Source organism: Palaemon carinicauda, chromosome 43, assembly GCF_036898095.1.
Source record: "Palaemon carinicauda isolate YSFRI2023 chromosome 43, ASM3689809v2, whole genome shotgun sequence".
Taxonomy (NCBI): Eukaryota; Metazoa; Arthropoda; class Malacostraca; order Decapoda; family Palaemonidae; genus Palaemon; species Palaemon carinicauda.
The window spans coordinates 18,928,751-18,948,485 of record NC_090767.1 but is presented as its reverse complement, the minus strand read 5'-3'; the positions used below and the strand labels follow the sequence as shown (position 1 = coordinate 18,948,485).

General features: G+C 49.1%; 1 protein-coding gene across 7 annotated transcripts in view; it reads right to left on the bottom strand.

Annotated features, from left to right (window-relative positions):
- LOC137633951 (elongator complex protein 2-like) overlaps positions 1 to 19,735 on the bottom strand; it is a 281,330-nt gene that overhangs the window by 161,423 nt on the left and 100,172 nt on the right. For 4 of the 7 annotated variants that reach the window (XM_068366206.1, XM_068366202.1, XM_068366204.1 and 1 more), the window contains 2 exons: positions 13,903 to 14,038; positions 7,648 to 7,964 (listed from right to left, as the gene is read on the bottom strand). The exons of 1 other annotated variant lie outside the window; for it this stretch is intronic. In XM_068366206.1, the coding sequence (XP_068222307.1) occupies positions 13,968 to 14,038 (71 nt within the window). In that variant the 3' untranslated portion in view covers positions 7,648 to 7,964; positions 13,903 to 13,967. Of the gene's footprint in view, positions 1 to 7,646; positions 7,965 to 13,902; positions 14,039 to 19,735 lie in introns of those variants that run through there. 2 more of the 7 variants (XR_011042378.1, XM_068366207.1) reach the window with 1 other exon arrangement.

The following is a 19,735-nucleotide window of genomic DNA, read 5'->3' as shown; positions in this document are numbered from 1 at the left end:
ACGAGGGGGGTAGGGGAGGGGTAGCTAGCTTGGAGGAAAAATAACTGGAGATGCCCTGACCCGGATTAAGGGAAGCCAGGTTTTTACCCTTCGAACTGTCAGTTCATGATCCTTCAAGTTAATCTCTGTCACTGTATTGGAATTTGTAGTTAGTTCTATTCAGACCTTTGTTTAGAGACGGTAACCCTTATTGTGCTTTCATTAGCGATGGCTCCTTCCTGTGCTGCTCTTGGTTGTACGAAAAAAATCAGTTGCCTGCCTTTAGGCAAAAATCAGTAACAACAGTTGTGAGATCATCATAAGCTGTGTTCAATGTCATCCATAGACGGCTATAAAGGTCAACGACTTTACTGTAGTTTATTATTCCAAGGAGTTTGTAACTGATTCACCAATAAGTTGAGCAACAAGTTTAACATTATTTATTTTTTTGTTGATAAAGCATCACAGGAAGGGACCATCGCTAATAAAATAGCACAAGAAAATAGTTATCGGCTATAAACAAAAGTCTGGGTAAAACAGACTAAGTACCAGTAGGCTGTCGGAGGATTAACTTGGGATCGAGATTTGACAGTTTGAAGGGGTGAATCTGGCCAAACCCTGCCCTCACGGGTTCAGGAAAGAATTCTGAGTCAGGGCATCTCCAGTAGTATTAATCCTCCTAGGTAGCTAGCTATCCCTTCCCCCCCTCACATAACGGTGATTAGCTCACTTTGTATAGAGGTAGGACTTCCCGGGGGATAGGGCTGGCGGGGCAAGTTTGGTTAAATAGCTAAGGTTTGTATAGTTAGGAAAAATACAAATTATCTACAAATTTGTCATTTGTTCGTAACTGGAATACAAACCACGCTATTTAATAGGAGTGACTCACCCATTAGGAAGGGTGGACGTCCTAGCCAGTCTGGCTTTAGGCTTTGCCTGGGGGCTCGTTATTTGAGTGTGTAAGCACCCAAGAAATAAGGAGTCCCTGCACCTCGCTAGAACCTTGCTATGCAAGGACTGCAGCCTACACAAGCTGTGTGTGAAGGTATGAAGAAGTGTGACTCGTCCTAGGAAGTTGTTCTGAAGTTCTTTAGATGGAAACTTGTAGACTAGGACTTACCCAATACCACCTCGTCAGGGTATGGGGACGTAACAGTATTAATCTTAATACTAGGAACACAAGGGAGCATGGTTTTACCTACAGTGGTTTGAGGTCAGCTATGCAGAGAACCCAGGATGCTGCTTTCCCCAAGAGAGGGGATGATGATGAAAAGAATAAGGGCCAGTCAAACCTTTTCATTGATGCACACTAAAAACCGGGTAATAATGCCCTCAACCTTCTGCTACTTGTCCAATAAGGAGCTTGAGGTTTTAAACCAGCTGTTGTGCAGCCACCACAGGGCCGATAGAGAACGTATCGAGCCTCCTGTGGGTCACGTCTTGCAGGTAGTGGGCTGTGAACGTTGTTTGACGCTTCCACACCCCCGCTTGCAGGACCTGCTTCACAGAGAAATTTCTTTTGAAGGCCAGGGACGTAGCTATGCCCCTGACATCATGTGCTCTAGGGCGACGTGACGGAGGAGGATCTGGATTCAAGGCCAGATCAATGACCCTACGAATCCAAGCAGAGATGGTGTTCTTGGTGACCCTCCTCTTAGTCCTTCCTGTGCTGACGAATAGAGCTGGCACATGAGAATGGACTGCAGCTGTTCTTTTGAGGTAGAGCCTCAAACTCCTTACTGGGCATAGTAAGAGATGGTCTGGGTCATCTGTTACAGAGCGGAGACTAGAAATCCGGAAGGAGTCAAATCGAGGAACCGCTACTCCAGGATTCTGAGTCTTAGTAATAAACTCAGGGACGAAGCTGAACATTACCTCCTCCCATCCCCTTGAATGGGCAATGTCATACGAGAGACCATGAAGTTCGCTGACTCGCTTGGCCGAAGCCAAAGCTAGCAGGAACACTGTCTTCCAGGTTAGGCGGCGATCTGATGCCTGGCGTAATGGTTCATAGGGAGGTCTCTAAAGAGACCTGAGAACTCGAACCACGTTCCAAGGGGGAGGTCTCACTTCCGACTGAGGGCAGGTAAGTTCATAACTACATATGAGTAGAGAAAGTTCTAGCAATGAAGAAATGTCCATTCCTTTCAGCCTGAAGGCTAGACTTAAGGCTGAGCGATAGCCTTTCACTGCCGAGACTGAAAGGCGCATTTCTTTAAGCAAATATACGAGGAACTCCGCTATTGTTGGAATAGTGGCATCAAGTGGAGAGATACCCCTTCCACGACACCAATCACAGAAGACTTTCCACTTTGCCTGGTAGACTGCTGAAGATGACTTTCGCAGGTGTCCAGACATCCTGACAGCAACTTGCTGCGAAAATCCTCTCTCAGAGAGGAGATGCTGGACAGTCTCCAGACGTGAAGTCGTAGCTAAGCTACGGCTTTGTGGAAGATGTTGGCATGTGGTTGCTTGAGAAGATTGTGTCGTGGAGGGAGCTCTCTTGGTAGCTCCGTTAGGAGTTGCAGAAGGTCCGGGAACCATTCCGCGTGATGCCATAGCGGAGCTATGAGGGTCATTGAAAGATTGACCGATGTTCTGGTCTTGTTGAGTACCCTCCTCATCAGACTGAACGGGGGAAAGGCGTAAACATCTATGTTGTCCCACCGTTGCTGGAAAGCATCTTGCCAGAGAGCTTTGGGGGCTGGGACTGGGGAGCAGTACAGCGGGAGCCTGAATTTCAGGGCCGTTGCGAACAGATCCACAGTCGGAGAACCCCACAAAGTCAGGACTTTGTTGGCTACTAGATGATCCAAAGACCACTCGGTACTCACTATCTGAGACGCTCTGCTCAGATTGTCAGCAAGCACATTCCTTTTGCCTGGAATGAAGCGTGCCGATAGTGGTATCGAGTGGATTTCGGCCCATCTCAGTATCTCTACTGCTAGATGTGATAGTTGCTGTGAAAAAGTACCTCCTTGTTTGTTGATGTAGGCCACTACTGTGGTGTTGTCGCTCATCACCACCAGAGTGACTTGCCAGGTACTAGTGGAACTGTTGAAGGGCCAGAAAGACAGCCTTCATCTCTAGGAGATTTATGTGGAGGTACTTCTCTGACTCTGACCAGAGGCCTGAGGTCGTGTGGTGCAGCACATGGGGCCTCACCCCTTCTTTTGATGTATCTGAGAAGAGCATCAAGTCCTGGGGGAGGGACAAGAAGGTCGACACCCTTTAGTAGATTCTCGTCTGCCACCCACCACTCGAAGTCCGTCCGTTCTTCTGGTCCCATGAGATCGCAATGTCCGGGGAAACGAAGGCCTCATTCCAGTTTGACTTTAGCCATTATTGGAGAGACTGTATCCTCTCAGGCAGGCGTTGAGAACTAGATGGGCCATGGATGATAGGTGCCCAAGGAGATATAACCACCTTTGGGGTGGGAGTTCTTGTATGAGGAAAGGTCTTGCAACCTTCCTCAGCTTCACTACCCTCTCGTGTGATGGGAAGGCTTTGTGAAGATTGGTGTCTATTATCATTCCTAAGTATACCAGTCATTAAGAGGGAAGCAGAGATGACTTCTTGGGGTTAACCAAGATTCACAGATCTTGGCAAAGTCCCAGAAGTTTGTAACTGTGCTGAAGAAAGGGCGCCACCGATTCTGCTACACTCAGCCACACTTCCAGATAGCATAGGAGACGGATGCCGATTCTGTGAGCCCAAAATGACACTAGGGTGAACACTCTCGTGAAAACGTGAGGTGCTGTGGAAAGACCGAAGCACATTACCTTGAACTGGTATTTCTTGTTGTCTAGTGTGATTTTGAGATACTTCTTTGAAGACGGATGGATTGGGATCAGGAAGTATGCATCCTTTAGATCTAAGGTGCACATGAAGTCCTGCGGTCTTACCCCTTGTCTGACTTATAATGAATGAATTATTTTTTGTGTGTGTGTGTGTGTGACTATGCAATCTAGAGGAAGGGCCTCTTTCTGATGTTAAAATGAGAATGTAGAGATAGGTAGTATTGTTTTACAATCCCTTTGATCCTAACTGAAGTGACCTGTCAAATTGCATTTGAATTCAGCCCAAATATTTACACTTATGTTGGTCTTTATTTATACTTGTATATGTAGATTAAATATTTAGTTTTGATTCCAAAGAGGTTCTGTATAAAGAGATATATCTCTCCTGGTTTTGTAAACCTGTATTTTCACATATATGAAATTTGTTTTTCTCTCAATTATTTGAATAATTTTTTTTAATCCTATTTCAATGCACTTCCTCACCTAAGATATTCCCCATTCAAGCCTGAAGTTCGCTTTTCTTTGTAACATTTTTTTCTCTCCTAATATTTGTAATATTCAAATAACTTGAAAAATGAGGAAACCTGCTACCTAGAAAGCATATTGCTCATCTTATTTAGAACTTCATGCATAGCACTGCAAAGAGAGACGGGGAACCCAAGAAAAGATAATAGGGAAATTTGAGGTTCTAGCTGGGTCCCCTTGCCTAGTATAAAAAATTGAGGGGTGGTGCCCATTGCCCAGCTCTCTTGATTGTTTACCTTTTACCCAGATTTATGATTATTCCATCATATCGTCTTTTTGTTTAGTGCATGTTGGAGTGTGGTTGGCATTCAGACACTAGGCAGTCTGCGTGCTACATCTGGCCACAGTCCGCAAACCAATAAACCGTATCCGTGCTGAACGAGGTTTAACAAACTTGTTCAGAGCTGAGAGGTCGATGACTGGTCTCAAGCCTCCAGACGCCTTTTTCACATAAACGAGTCGACTGGAAAAGCCTGGGGAGTCGCCGAGGAATTTTTAGAGAGTGCTCTTCTTCAACGTGGTCTGGACTTCAGCCCGAAGAGCCAGCTTCTTTGCAGATCCCTTTGCATAGGAGCTAGTTGACACTAGAGTCTTGATCAGTGGGGGGAGAGATTGAGTGAACGGGATGCGATACCCTGAACTAATCACGGAGACTATCCAGGGTTCGGCCCCAAGCTGCATCCAGCTCTTCAGGCAGCAATGCAGGCATTCCCCCACTGGTGGACAAGCAGGGGAATCACATAGCATTTGCGGCCACGGCCGACTCCTCTAGGATACTTCCCTCCACAGGACGACTTGGAGCCTTGTTTGACTTGACAGGTAAGGGGCTTTTAGACACCTTGTTGTCTGTTGCCGCAGTCCTGTTCAGCGTTGGTTTCCGTTGTTTCGTCTGCGGGAGAGAACGTAGTCCGTAGGGGCGGGATGTCAAGGTCCTATGGAGGAGGGAGTCCTGGTAGGACTTCCTCCATCTCTCCGCAGCTCGCTCGACATCCCCCAGCTTGAACAAAGGGGAACCCTTCAGAGAGGAGTTTTGGAATTTCGCTATCTCGCAGTTTGGGACTTGGAAATGGAATCTCTCGATTATTGCATCTCTAAGCCTTAAGATGGCGTTCGCCCACAAGTTCACTACTTGGTGGGCAACGAACTCAATAGTCCGAATACCTGACAGGAGGAAAGTCTCCATCCCTTTCCGGGAGTCTTCTTTGGAAAAAACCTTTGTTTGCACCAGGTTTCTCACTGATCCCAACCATAGATCCAGCCAAAAAGTAGCCTGCATGGCATACTTCGCCACTTTCTCTTTGTTTAGAATTTCCGAAGCTGAGAAGTAAACTTGAAGCCCGAAGAGTCTCTCTAGAGAGATCCCCTTCGTAAGTTCCTCTAAGGAATGGTGAAGAGGAAGAGCCGGGAGACACTCGTCAAGGACCTCTTAAAAATTTCTCTGCTGGACACTCAGATGTTGCAGTAGTTTTAAGGATGAGCCTGATCGAAGAGAGCTAGAGGACTCGGAGAGCTGGGCAGACACCTTCCGCCGGGTACTCTTCAGTCCCTGAGACCAGGGCAGAGCTTCGCTGTTCTTGGGGGCTTCCGAGTGCCAAAGACGTGGTCCAAGACCATGACCTTGCCCTCCTGAGGAGCCATCAATGGGTCTGCCAACCCACTGAGTGAACTCATGCAAGCTAGAACCTGCCGGATGCCATGTTCTGACTCTTTCTGTTCAGCTTCTGAAGAAGGACTGGCAGCCAAATCGTTGTCTTCCATGCACGATACATCACCTCGGGGTGGGTCGTGGTCGTTATCGAAGTGGTCAAATGTAGACTGCTTGACCCACTCCGCAGGTTTTGTAATCCCCAATGAGGACTTTGGCAGAGTTTTTGAATCCTTAGACTCTTTCCTCGGAGGGAAGAAAGTCTCTAGCACAGGAGGTTTGGATGGAACGACCTTCTGTTGGTCACCCGTAGGAGGAAGGATGGACTCTTCCATGGGTTTCGAGACTACTCTGTGGTCTCGTGGGACTTCCTCAATGAGCAAAGGACAGAAAGAGTCACATAAGGACTCTTCCCTGAGAGAGAGAACTCTGACTGAATCGATGAGTGAGGAGCAGGAGGGTGAGGAGAAGTGGGCATGGCAACACTTGACCTCCCCTTGGACGACCTGACGGGGGTCAGCTTGACCCTACATGAAGCTACTTCATCAGGGACTCCTCTTTTCCGCTTCAGGGGAGAAGAAGAAACCAAAGTTTCTTGACGGGGAGGGACAGTGGATCTTCGCCGTGGGTCTGAAAATGTAGAGAAAGATTCTTCCAGGGGAATCCTGGGAGTTCCCGAAGGATAAGCAGGTGGGATACCTGCCGTAAAGGCTTGGGTTACTGCCCTAACCAAGGTTCCAAACTCAATATTTTGGAACAGAGATAACATTAAACTATGAATAAAAAACTCAAAATCATAATGTATTGATATAAAGAGAACAACAAACTATGAATAAAACATGATCTTGCCAATTCACGGCTGCGGACCGATTGTGGCACTGTCGGAAAGTTACCCTATATAGAACGACGAAGAGGGACCCCACAAGGGAGCCTTATCTGACATCCAGGAGGAGTTAGAGGGAGGATGCGGAGCTGCAGTCTCCTTCCGAGCAACAGGAATCGACCGTGAAGGTGGTCTCTTCGGAATCTTGAATTCCTGCAGCTTGCTTTTTTCCGCTCTCCCAGGCGAGCGTGATGTTCTGCATTTGCGGAGAGGAGAACGAGGCAACGGTGAATGATGGGGAGGAGACTTTCGTCTCTCAGGTGGGAGTTCCAGAGCTCGAGGAGGAGAAGGTCTTGCAGGCCTCTCTTCCCACAATCGACGACGCTCAAATCAGTGCTGGAGATCTAACGAACGTTAGCACCTATCGGGAGGCTGGTTCTTGGAGCCGATGTGCTATAGTAGCCCAGTCATGAGCATCCGTCTGTTGGCTATCATCTGAGCGATCAGTGCATCGGCGAGCGGTGAGGAGCGCACGTCTGGTGACGTTTGCTTTCCTCTTTTGGAGAGCGACGAGTCGTCGGGGGAACGACAGGAAAGAGACAGGTGTGCAGCCAAAGGCTGCTGACGAGCTGGAGAAGAACAGGCTGCTGACTTGCCAATCGACGACCCCAGGGCAGGTACGCATGGCTGGCAGGGAAGGCACACACAAACTGAAAAGAAAAAACAAAAAAGTGATCAGTAATGGCTGTCCAAATTGGTGAGGAGGAGGAGCAGTAACAACCGTTCTCCATCCGAGCCAAAAGCAAAGCAAAGTACAGTCGCAGGTGTGTAGTTGAGAGAGGAAGATACTAAACCCCCCCCCCACCCCTCTGCTAGCTAGCAGTATGGTTGGTTAACCCTCGCTGAATTCTATTGGCTTTTCCTTTCAGCTTTGCCGAAAGTAATACCCCTATATATCCTCCATAAATAGCGTTGGTTTGTATTCCAGTTACGGAACCATTGTCATTTGTTCCAGTGCAGCATACAAACCTTCTGTTCTTTACGTAGGAGACTCACCTTAAGGTGGGTTGAAGACCTCAAACCAACTGGCTGGCTACTGCCCCAGGATGAACTCATGTGCTTCATACGAGCTCCTCAAGAGGCAGCCTGACACCTCGTTTTCCTCGTAGGATGACAGCCTGGGCAATCAGTGCTGGAAGGAGTAAAAGATGTCAATGGGAGGTGAATAGATAAGTACAGAGTAGGGGTGAGCCCGTTCATAATCTATACATTGCCCGACTCCACCTTGTTTGAAGAACGGGGACATAATAGATATAACAAATTTCCAAGTAATTTGTATTTTTCCTAACAATACAAATATCGAGGTATTTATTAGGGTTATAATTTTGGGGAAGCTGGAGGACTAGCCATAAGACTTTTAGCTAGGTGTAACTACCTCACCACTGGTTAGCGGGGGTGGAGGGGTAGCCTGCTACCCTGCTCACACACACCTGTGTTGTCTCGTCACTTTTGATTGCAAGCAGGACTTACAAGGGTACAAGTAATGGGGGGCCAAAGAGATTAAGGTTTGTATCGTTAGGAAAAATGCAAATTACTTTCAAATTTGTCATTTGTTCCGACATTAAATACAAACCCTTTTGCTCTTTATAAAGGAAGAATCATCCTTTAGGAGGGTGGAAGTCCAAACCAACTGGCTGGTGTTTGTCCCAGGGTTTTTCCTCGTACATGCTACGCACGTAACAGGGAGAAACCCTGATACCTCACCAAAATCTGTGCAAAACCTGCTTAGCTGCCTAAGCAATATGAGTGACTGTGTGAAACTAGCAGTGTGATTAGTCTAGGTAAGATTTCTCAGAAACATAGGACTCTTCGAATCAACCATAGACGTTACCCAATCCCACCTCGCCAGGGGGTACGGGGATGCAACAAGCATTATTTCTATGTTTGGTTACACAAGGAAATGTTTTTACCTGCAGACAGATGAGGCCAACTTGCCGAGGACCGTAGGTGCTGTTCCCCAAGAGAAGGGAAAATGAAAGAGACAAAGAGCCAGTCATTCTTAATATTCATCTCAAACTAATCCTGGGTAACCTCTACCTTTCAAGGAGCCTGAGGTATTTAAACCACTTGTTGTGCAGCCACCACAGGGCCAATGGAGAACGTCTCCATGTTCATGTGGGTCACGTCTTACAGGTAGTGGGCGGTGAAGGTATTCTGACACTTCCACATGGCCGCTTGTAAAACCTGCACCACAGAGTAGTTCTTTAACGCTAGGGACGTGCTGATGCCCATAACATCATGAGCTCTGGGTTGTCTCGTCTGCGGAGGAGGATCGGGATTCAGGGCCAGGTCAGTGACCCTGCGAATCAAAGCAGAGATGGTGTTTTTGGTGATCTTCCTCTTGACCTTCTCCGTGCCGACGAAGAGTGCCAACACTCGAGGGGGAGAGCTGCTGCTGTTCTCTTGAGAGAGTATCTCAAACTCCTCACTGGTCAAAGTAACAGTTGATCTTGATTATCGGTTACATTATGAAGACTCCCAATCCAGAAGGGCCTAAATCTAGGCTCTGCTACTCCCAGATTTTAAGTCTAGCCGATAAACTCAGGGACAAAGCCAAACACTACCTCCCCCCATCCCCTTGAGTGGGAGATGTCGTATGAAAGACTGTGAAATTCGCTAACTCTCTTGGCTAAGGCTAATGCAAATAGGAAAACTGTCTTCAGAGTCAGGTGGGGATCTGATGCCTGGCATAATGGTTTGTAAGGGGCACACTTCAGGGATCAAAGGACAAGAACCACGTTCCATGGAGGTGGTAAAACTTCCGACTGAGGGCAGATAAGCTCAAAACTCTGTATGAGGAGAGAAAATTCCCACGAAGAGGAAATATTAACTACTTTCAGCCTTACTGAGAAGTAGCCTTTCACCGCCGAGACCGAGAGGAGTTTTTCTTCCCGAAGGTAAACGAGGAACTCCACTATTGCTGGAATAGTGGCATCAAGGGGAGAGATACCCCTTTCCATGATACCAACCACAGATGAAAGTCCACTTGGCCTGGTAGACTGAAGCGGAAGACCTTCGAAGGTATCCAGACATCCTTTTCACAACCTGTTGCAAAAAGCCTCTCTGAGGAAGGAGATGCTGGATAATCTCTAGGCGTGAAGTCACAGGGATACTACGGCTTTGTGAATGATGTTCATATGTGGTTGTCTGAGTAAATTGTGAAGTTGAGGGAACTCTCTCGGAACCTTCGTCAGGATATGAAGAAGGTCCAGGAACCATTTGGCGTGATGATATAGCGGAGCTATGAGGGTCATTGACAGGTTCTTAGATGATCTGGTCTTGTTGAGAACCCTTCTCATCAGATAGAACCGGGGAAAGGTGTAAACGTCGATGTTGTCTCACCGTTGCTGGAATGCATTTTTCCAGAAAGCCTGAGGAACCAGAACTGGGGAGCAGTAGGGAGGGAGCCTATTGTTCAGGGATATCGCGAACAGATCCACAGTTGGAGAACCTCACAAAGTCAGGACTGTTGGCTACTAGATCATTCAAAGACCACTCGAAGCCCATCATCCGAGTCACTCTGCTTAGATTGTCTGCAAGCACATTCCTCCAGCCTGGAATGAAGCAGGCTGATAGGAACAATGAGTTGTCTTCTGCCCATCTTAGCATCTCCACTACTAAATGGCAAAGGTACTGCCTTGCTTGTTCACCTAAGCCAGGACCGTCATGTTGTCAGTCATCAACACCACAGAATGACCCACCAGTAAATGATGGAACTTCTGTATGCCTAGAAAGGTTGCCCTCATATCTACGAGATTTATATGCTGGTACCTTTTGGACTCTAACCAGAGCCCAGAGGCCATGTGGTGTAGTATGTGGGACACCACCTCCTTTTGACGCATCTGAAAAGAGCATCAACTCTGGGGAAAGAACGAGAAGGTCGACCCCTTGGCGGAGATTCTCGTATGCTACCCACCACCTCAAGTCCTTCAGCTGCTCGGGTACCACGGGGACCAGCATATCCAGGAAGTCCTCGTCTTAAACCCACCTGGATTTGCTGCACTGAAGAGATCGAATCCAGAGGCGGATGTTCACTACTAGATAGACCAGGGATGACAGGGGACCTAGGAATGGGCCTACCACTTTCCTCAGCCTCTGGATTTTGTAGTCTGATGGGAAGACTTTCTGCAGGCTGGTGCCAATGATCATTTCCAGGTAAACCAATCTTTGAAAGGGAAGCAGGGATGACTTCTCAAGATTTACCACGATCTCCAGATCTTGGCAAAAGACAAGGAGTCTATCTCAGTGTTGAACAGTTGCTATCAAGTCTGCTAGTATCAGCTAGTCGTCCAGGTATCTTAGGAGGCAGATGCCAATCCTGTGGGCCCAGGTTAACATGAAGACCTGAGGGGCTGTTGAAAGACCAAAGCACAGCTCCTTGAACTGGTATTACCTGTTGTCGTGTAAGATCCTTAGATATTTCCATGAAGTTGGATGGACTGGGATCTGAAAGCATGCGCCCTTGAGATCCAGTGTGCACGAGAAGTCTTGAAGTCTTACCACTTGTCTGACTGTCTTTATGCTGACCGGAGTTTGTAGAACAAACGTGTTCAGAGCCGAGAGGTCAATGACAGACCCACACCCTCCAGACGCCTTTTTCACAAGAAAGAGTCGACTGAAGAATCCTATGGACACATCGACGACCTCCTGGAGAGCGCCCTTCTCCGACATAGCCTGGATTTTGACAGCTCCTTTACAGATCCCTTCACATTGGAGCTCAATGGAACTGGATTCTGAGTCAATAGAGGGAGAGATTCAGTGAAAGGGATGCAATACCCTCAATGAATCACAGAGATTGCCAAGGATAGGCCCCGTACAGCAGCTGTAGCAGTTTGCAGACTACGGACAGACATAACACGCAGACTGCCTAGTGTCCAAATGCCGACCACAATCCACCTTTCCACTAAACAAAAACATGCCCAGAGAACTGGGCACTGGGCACCACCCCTTGATTTTATACTGGGCAAGGGGACCCAGCTACAACCTTAGAATTTCTCCTCTTTTTTAGAGTTTACCATCCCTCTCTTGGATGTGCTAGGTAATGTATTTTAAAGAAAGAAGAACACAGTGTTTTTTTTTTTATTTTAGTAGGTGTTTCTTGATTTCAAGTAATAATGACATGACAAAATCGGAGAGAATTCTTATTTTTCCTAACGATACACACCTTTAGCTATTTATAGGGAAGATAAGAGGGAAGTAATGTTCGAGCTGGGTCCCTTTGCCCAGTATAAAATTAAGGGGTGGTGCCCAGTGCCCAGTTCATTCTTGATTGTTTACCTTTTACCCAGATTTATGATTATTCCACTGTTTTACCTTTTTGTGTAGTGAACGTTGAAGTGTGGTCAGCATTCGGACACTAGGCGGTCTGCGTGCTATATCTGGCCACAGTCTGCAAACCCCGGCAACAATGATATGCTGGAGAGTGTGGACACACTGGGGAGCACTGACGGGCTGGAGAGCGCTGGCACGCAGGAGAGTGCTGCTGCGCTGGAGAGAGCTGGCGTGCTGAAGAACACTGGAGAACTGGAGAGCGTTGGCGTGTAGGAGAGTGCTGGCGAGCTGGAGAGCACTGATGTTCTGGCGAGTGCCGTCGTACTGGCAAGCGCTGGCATGCTGGCGAGCTGGCAAACGCTGATGCGCTGGAGAAAGTGGACCCACTGAGGAGTACTGACACGTTGGAAAGTGCTGACGCGCTGGAGAGTCCTGGCGTGCAGTTCAGTTCTGGCGAGCTGGAAAGCGGTGGCGTGCAGGACAGTGCTGGTGAGCTGGAGAGCGCTGGCAAGTTGGAGAGCGCTGGCAAGTTGGAGAGCGCTGGCAAGTTGGAGAGCACTGGCAAGTTGGAGAGCGCTGGCAAGCTGGAGAGCGCTGGCATGCTAGTGAGTGCTGCTGTGCTGGCGAGCGTTGGTGCGCTGGCGAGAGCTGACGTTTTGATGAGTGCTGTCCTATTGGCGAGCGCTGGCATGCTGGCAAACACTGATGCGCTGGTGATTGGACGTGCTGGAGAGCCTTGGTGAGCTGGAGAGAGCTGGCACGCAGGACAGTGCTGGTGAGCTGGAGAGCGCTGGCAAGCTGGAGATCGTTGATGCACAGGAGACAACTAGCAAACAACAGAGCGCTGACGCGCTGGTGAGTGCTATCGTGCTGGAGAGAGCTGACTCGCTGGCACGCTGGAGAGCGCTGGTGCGCTTGAGAGCACTCGCGAGCAAAAGAGTGCTAGATCGAAGCTGGCAAGTGAGCAGGAGTGTGCTGCCGAGCTGGAGAAAGCAGGCGCTCAGGAGAGTACTGGCGAGTTAGAGAGCACCAATGCACAGGAGAGCGCTGCACAGCCGGACAGTGGTAGTGCGCCGAAATAGCTTTCATAATTAGTTAATTAATGCTATTTCAACCGGGAATGCCGTTCTACTAACTAAATAACACATGCCTAACGAACGACAGCGCCCATGGCGCCTCCGGTAACAGGCCTAGCTCCTAATCACAATAAATTACTCTAATTTCAATGTGAAACAGGAGCTAAAATATACACATTGTAAAGAATCAACTCAACTTTCCAGAGGCGAAAGAAGCTGGAGATTGCATAATAATCCTTGCAGAATCGATCGAAAAAGTTAGATCAACAGGAAACACCACCGTGCAAATTCGCTACAGAATTAGGAATGTCCGCCCTCTCGATACTCAATAGTAGTATGGGAAGTAGGGTAACCTTGATAACAGCTCCCCTTCCAAAATTGCTACTCTTCCCCCTCAAAGCGAAAACGCTATTCAGGGTGAAGATCGCATGTGTCATATCAAGATATACATCCCTGATATTATGCGATATCCTTGAGAGAAATTTCAAGGATATTCGCGCCAGGAGTTAGAATTCCGGAGACCTAAACGTAAATTCTCTGGGAATATCACTGTAGTACATATGTCCCTTTGGAAGCTGCTATTAGGAACCTTCCATCAGGACGACATGGCTTGAGCCCAAAAATCCCCCATAAATAGCATTGGTTTGTATTCCAGTTACAGAACCATTGTCATTTGTTCCAGTGCAACATACAAACCTTCAGTTCTTCACATAGGAAACTCACCTTAAGATGGGTCGAGAACCTCAAACCAACTGGCTGGCTACTGTCCCCGGATGACCTCATGTGCTTCATAGGAGTTCCTCAAGAGACAGACTGACACATCGTTTTCCTCGTAGGATGACAGCCTGGGCAATCAGTGCTGGAAGGAGTAAAAGATTTCAATGGGAGGTGAATAGATAAGTACGCAGTAGGGGTGAGCCCGTTCATAGTCTATACATTGCCCGACTCCAACTTGTTTGAAGAACGGGGACATGATAAATATGAAAAAATTTCCAAGTAATTTGTATTTTTCCTAACAATATGACAAATTCGAAGATAATTTGTATTTTTCCTAACCATACAAACCTTAGCTATTTACATAGGGTATTAATTTCGGCGTAGCTGAAATGGCGAGCCATTAGATTTTTAACGAGGGTTAACTATCCCCTCGCTAGTTAGCAAGGGGGTAGGGGAGGGGTAGCTAGCTACCCCTCCCCCCTCACACACCGGTGAACTGATTCACTTCTCTTAGAGGTAGGGCTTCACGGGGGACAGGGCTGGCGGGCAAATATGTGTAAATAGCTAAGGTTTGTATGGCTAGGAAAAATACAAATTATCTCCGAATTTGTCATTTGTTCCGTAACCGAAATACAAACCACGCTATTTACATTGGGTGACTTAATCCTTAGGAAGGGTGGAATAAGTCCCAGCCATACTGGCTTTTGGCTTTGCCCGGGGATTCATTATCCGAGTGTGTCAGCACTCAACAATAAAGAGTCCCTGCACCTCGCTCACACCTTGCTATGCAAGGGCTGTGGCCTACATAAGCTGTGTGTGAAGGATTATGTGTGACTCGTCCAAGGAAGTCGATCTGAAGTTCTTTAGATGGAAAACTTTAGGCTATGACTTTCCCAATACCACCTCGTCAGGGTATGGGGACGTGACAGTATTAACTTAATACTAGGAAAAACAAGGAAACATGGTTTACTCGCGGTGGTTTGAGGTCAGCTGTGCAGAGAACCTAGGATGCTGCTTTCCCCAAGAGAAGGGAGGATGAAGAAAAGAATATGAGCCGGACATAACTTTTCTTTCATGCAGACTAAAACCGGGTAATAATGCCCTCAACCCTCTGCTACTTGTCCTTTAAGGAGCCTGAGGTTTAAACCAGCTGTTGTGCAGCCACCACAGAGCCGATAGAGAACATATCAAGCCTCCAGTGGGTCACGTCTTGCAGGTAGTGGGCTGTGAAGGTCGTCTGACGGTTTCACACTCCTGCTTATAGAACCTGCGTTGCTGAGAAGTTCTTCTTGAAGGCCACGGGCGTAACTACGCCCCTGACATCATGCGCTCTAAGGCGACATGAAGGAGGAGAGTCAGGATTCAGGGATAGATGGATCACCCTACAAATCCATGCAGAGATGGTATTCTTGGTGACCCTCCTCTTTGTTCTCCCAGTGCTCACAAACAAAGCTTGCACTTGGGGACAAATGCAGCCGTTCTTTGAGATATAACCTCGGACTCCTTACTGGACAGAGTAGGGGAAGGTCTGGGTCATCTGTTACAGAACAAAGACTCAAAATCCGGAAAGAGTCGAATCAAAGATCCGGCACTCCCGGATGCTGTGTCTTAGCCACAAACTCAGAGATGAATATGAACGTTACCTCCCCTCATCCCCTTGCATGGGCGATGTCGACGAGAGACCATGAAGTTCACTGACTCGGTTGGCCGAGGCCAATGCTAGTAGGAACACCGCCTTCCAAGTTAGGTGGCGATCTGAAGCCTGGCGAAATGGTTCGTAGGGAGGTCTCTTAAGAGACCCGAGAACTCGAACCATATTCCATGGAGGAGGTCTCACTTCCGACTGAGGGCAGGTAAGATCATATCTTCGTCTGAGTAGGGAAAGTTCCAGCGAGGGAGAAATATCCACTCCTTTGAGCCTGAAGGCTAGACTTAAGGCTGAGCGATAGCCTTTCATTGCCGAGACTGAAAGGCGCATTCTTCCCGCAAATATACGAAGAACTCCGCTATTGCTGGAATAGTGGTATCGAGTGGAGATACCCCTCACGACTCCAACCACAGGAACTCGTCACTTTGCCTGGTAGACCCCAGCGGATGATCTACGCAGGTGTCCAGACATCCCGTTCGCAACTCGTTGCAACAATCCTCTCAGCGAGGAGATGCTGGATAGTCTCCAGGCTTAAAGTCGAAGCGAAGCTACGGCTTTGTGAAAGATGTTGGCATGTGGTTGTTTGAGTAGGTTGTGCCGTAGAGGGAGTTCTCTCGAAAGTTCCGTTAGGAATTGCGGAAGGTCCGGAAACCATTCCGCGTGATGAGCCACAAAAGGGTCATCGAGAGATTGACCAATATTCTGGTCTTGTTGAGCATCCTCCTCATCAGACAGAATGAGGGAAAAGCTTACACGTCGATGTTGTCCCACCGTTGTTGGGATTCATCTTGCCAGAGTGCCTTGGGATCTGGGACTGGGGGGGGGGGGGGGGGCAATACAGCGGGAGCTTGAAGGTCAGCACTGTAGCGAACAGATCCACAGTCGGGTAACCCCACAAAGTCAGGACTTTGTTGGCTACTGGAAGATCCGAGGACCACCCGGTACTCATTATCTGAGAAGCTCTGCTTCGACCGTAGGCGAGTACATTCCCTTTGTCTGGGATGAAGCGAGCCGATAGAGGAATCGAGTGGACTTCGGTCTATCTCAGTACCTCTACTGAGAGATGGGATAGCTGCTTGAAAAGGTACCTCCTTGCTTGTTGATGTAAGCCACTACTTTGGTGAAGTAGCTCATCACACCACAGAGTGATTCGCCAGGTCCTTGTTGGAACTGTTGAAGGGCCAGGAAAACGGCCTTCATCTCTAGCAGATTTATATGGAGGCACCTTTCTGATTCTGACCACAGGCCTGAGGTCCTGTGGTACAGAACGTGGCCACCCCCCCCCCCCCCCTTCCTTTGAGGTGTCCGAAAACAGCATCCAAACCGGAGGAAGGAACGAGAAGATCCCTTTTCCTTCGTAGGTTCTCGCTTGTCACCCACCACTGGCGATTCGTCCGTTCCGCAGGATCCATAGGGATCATGGTGTCCGGGGAATCGCAGCCTTGATTCCACCAGGACCTGAGTTGCCCCTGGAGAGACCTCATCCTGAGGCAACCGTAGAGAACTAGACGACCCAAGGGTGAAAGGTGACCGAGGAGACGTAACCACGATTGGGTTGGAAGCTCTTCTCGTCTGAGGAAAGGGCTTGCGACTCTTTTCAGCCTTGCTATCCTGTCATCTGATGGGGAGGCGTTATGGAGATTGGTGTCTATAATCATGCCTAGGTGAACCAGTCATTGATTGGGCAGCAGAGCGGACTTCTCGAGACTTACCATGATCCTTTGATCCTGGCAAAGTCGTAGAAGTTTGTCTTGGGTTCAAAGAGGGAATGACTCCGAGTCTGCTAGGATCAGGCAGTCATCCAGATAATGGAGGAGACAGAAGCCGATCCTGAGAGCCCATGATGAAATTAGGGTGAACAGTCCGGTGAAACCCTGTGGTGCTGTGGAGAGACCGAAACACGGCACCTTGAACTAGTACTCCTTGTAGTCTATGCTGAATCCTAAGTACTTTCTTGAAGACGGATGGACTGGGATCTGGAAGTACACGGCCTTCAGGTCCAGAATACACAAGAAGTCTTGCGGTTTACTGCAAGACTGACTGTGTCTGCGGTCTCCATGCTGACCAAAGTATGCTTTAATCTGGACCTCTGCCCACAGAGTTTGCCGCCTTGCTGATCCCATGACAAGGGTATTAAATGACACCGGATTCGTCCTCAGGGGAGGTAGAGGTGTTGTGAACAGGACGCGATATCCCTGACTGATTACAGAAATCGTCCAGGAAACGGCCCTGAGTTGCCGCAACCTATCTGCGCAACCTTGTAGGTATCCCGCCACTGGCGGACATGCAGGGAAACTGGCAATCCTAGCGTTTGCGGCCTCAGCTGCTCCTTCTAGGATTCTTCCCTCCCCTGAGGGACTAATTGCCTTTCTTGTCCTTGACCGGAAAGGGCTTAGACCCCACTGTCTTAGCTGCCGTTGTTTTGGTGGGACGTGGTTTCTGAGGTGCTGGAGGTTTATAGGACTTGAATGTCAAAGCCCCATATAGGAGGGAGTCTTGGTGACTTCCTACACCTCTCAGCCGCCTGCTTCACGTCCTTAGGCTCAAACAGGTTCGTTCTCATAGCGAAAGAATGTCTGAGCCTGTAGATTTTGGTGCTAGGGGACTCCCGTTACTGTCTTGGAGTCCTTTGACTCCCTCCCGGGAGGGATGCAGGACTCCAATCAAGACGGAGGCAGGCTCTTCTCCACCCCTATACGAGAAGTCTTTACCGCGCAGGTGGGATTGGGGAACGTCTCACCTCCCGTGACTCTTCTGAGGGCGGGAAAACTTTGTCCCAAGATGAGGGAGAAAAGTCAGAGGGGGGAGAGTGCCTGCCTCGAAGACTTACGAGGAGACAGCTACGACCTCGTAGAAGTTACCTCGTACGAAACACCTCTTTTCCTCATCGGGGGAGTGGATGTAGCCAAGGATTTGTGGCTCAACTCAGAGAGAACAGCTTAAAAGCCTGTGCTACCGCTCTGATTAGAGTCCCAAACCAGGCTGCCAGCTGACGGTTGCGCTGTCAGACACTCCCTCTGGAGGGGAAATCACCTGTAAAAAGATAAGGAAGGCATGTCCCTGGGCCTTTCTGGAACCTTCCCCCCCACCGGCAAGCGCGCTGTTCTGTGCTTGGGGAGGGGAGGGGGGGGGATGTGGCGATGGCACCCTTACCGCGCGATGTCCGGCAGCCTCGCGCGGGGGAGGGTATTGGTGATTGCGCTAGGGAGCGCGCTGGCGCTCGCTTGATGGGGAATACCCGGGGGTCGCGCGTAAGAGACTGTCGAAGCGCTGATGCGGGCGCACGGGAATACCCTAGGCTCGTGCACGGGATACTGCTGAAAATGCTCGCATGCTCGCGCGCGAGACTTCATAGAATGCGCAGGAATCATATTGATGTGCAGAATCAGAATGAAGAGCCAGTGTGGACCAGAATGTTGGAGCGTGCTGCATCGCGTAGGAGTTTGTTGGCGCGCGCGAAGAAGATCGTTGGCGCTTGCGCGTGTAAGATCGTCGGCGCTTGCACGCGTAAGAAGATCGTTGGCACCTGCGTGTGTAAGAAGATCGTTGGCGCTTGAAGATCGTCGGCGCTTGAAGATCGTCAGCGCTTGTGCGCTTAAGAAGATCGTCGACGCTCGCGCGCGTAGATGATTGGCGAGCACGCGCGGGAAACCATCAGTGCCCGCGCGCGGACGATCGTCGGCACTTACGCGCGTAGGAAGATCGTCAGCGATTGCGCGCGAAAGAAGATCGTCGGCGCTGGCGCGCGTAAGAAGATCATCGGCGCTGGCGCGCGTAAGAAGATCATCGGCGAGCACGCGCTAGTGCGCTAGGATGCAGGGTCAGCTGACAGGACGATCAGGAACTGGGATGTGTCCTTAAAAAGGGGCGGTCATCCCTCGATGAGGACCGTTAGCAGGACTGCTTCAGAGTCCAGAGCCGAAGTCCTTCGTTGCAGTGCAAGGTTGAGCTGGAAGATCGGTAGGTCAGCTGGCTCAACACTGGAAGATCTGCTTGATACTCCAAGGAAGGGTCTCTATGAGAGACCTTTCCCGCGAACGGGAGAGGTGCCCTTCATAGAAGAGACTAGGAGACACTCGCAGGCTGAAGCACTGGTGAGCGCCTGTGCGCTATCTCAGGAAACTCCAACAATGTGGGCTGATGTGCAGTCCCTGGAACAGGATGTCTCTGGATGGCAGTCTCAGGAACAGC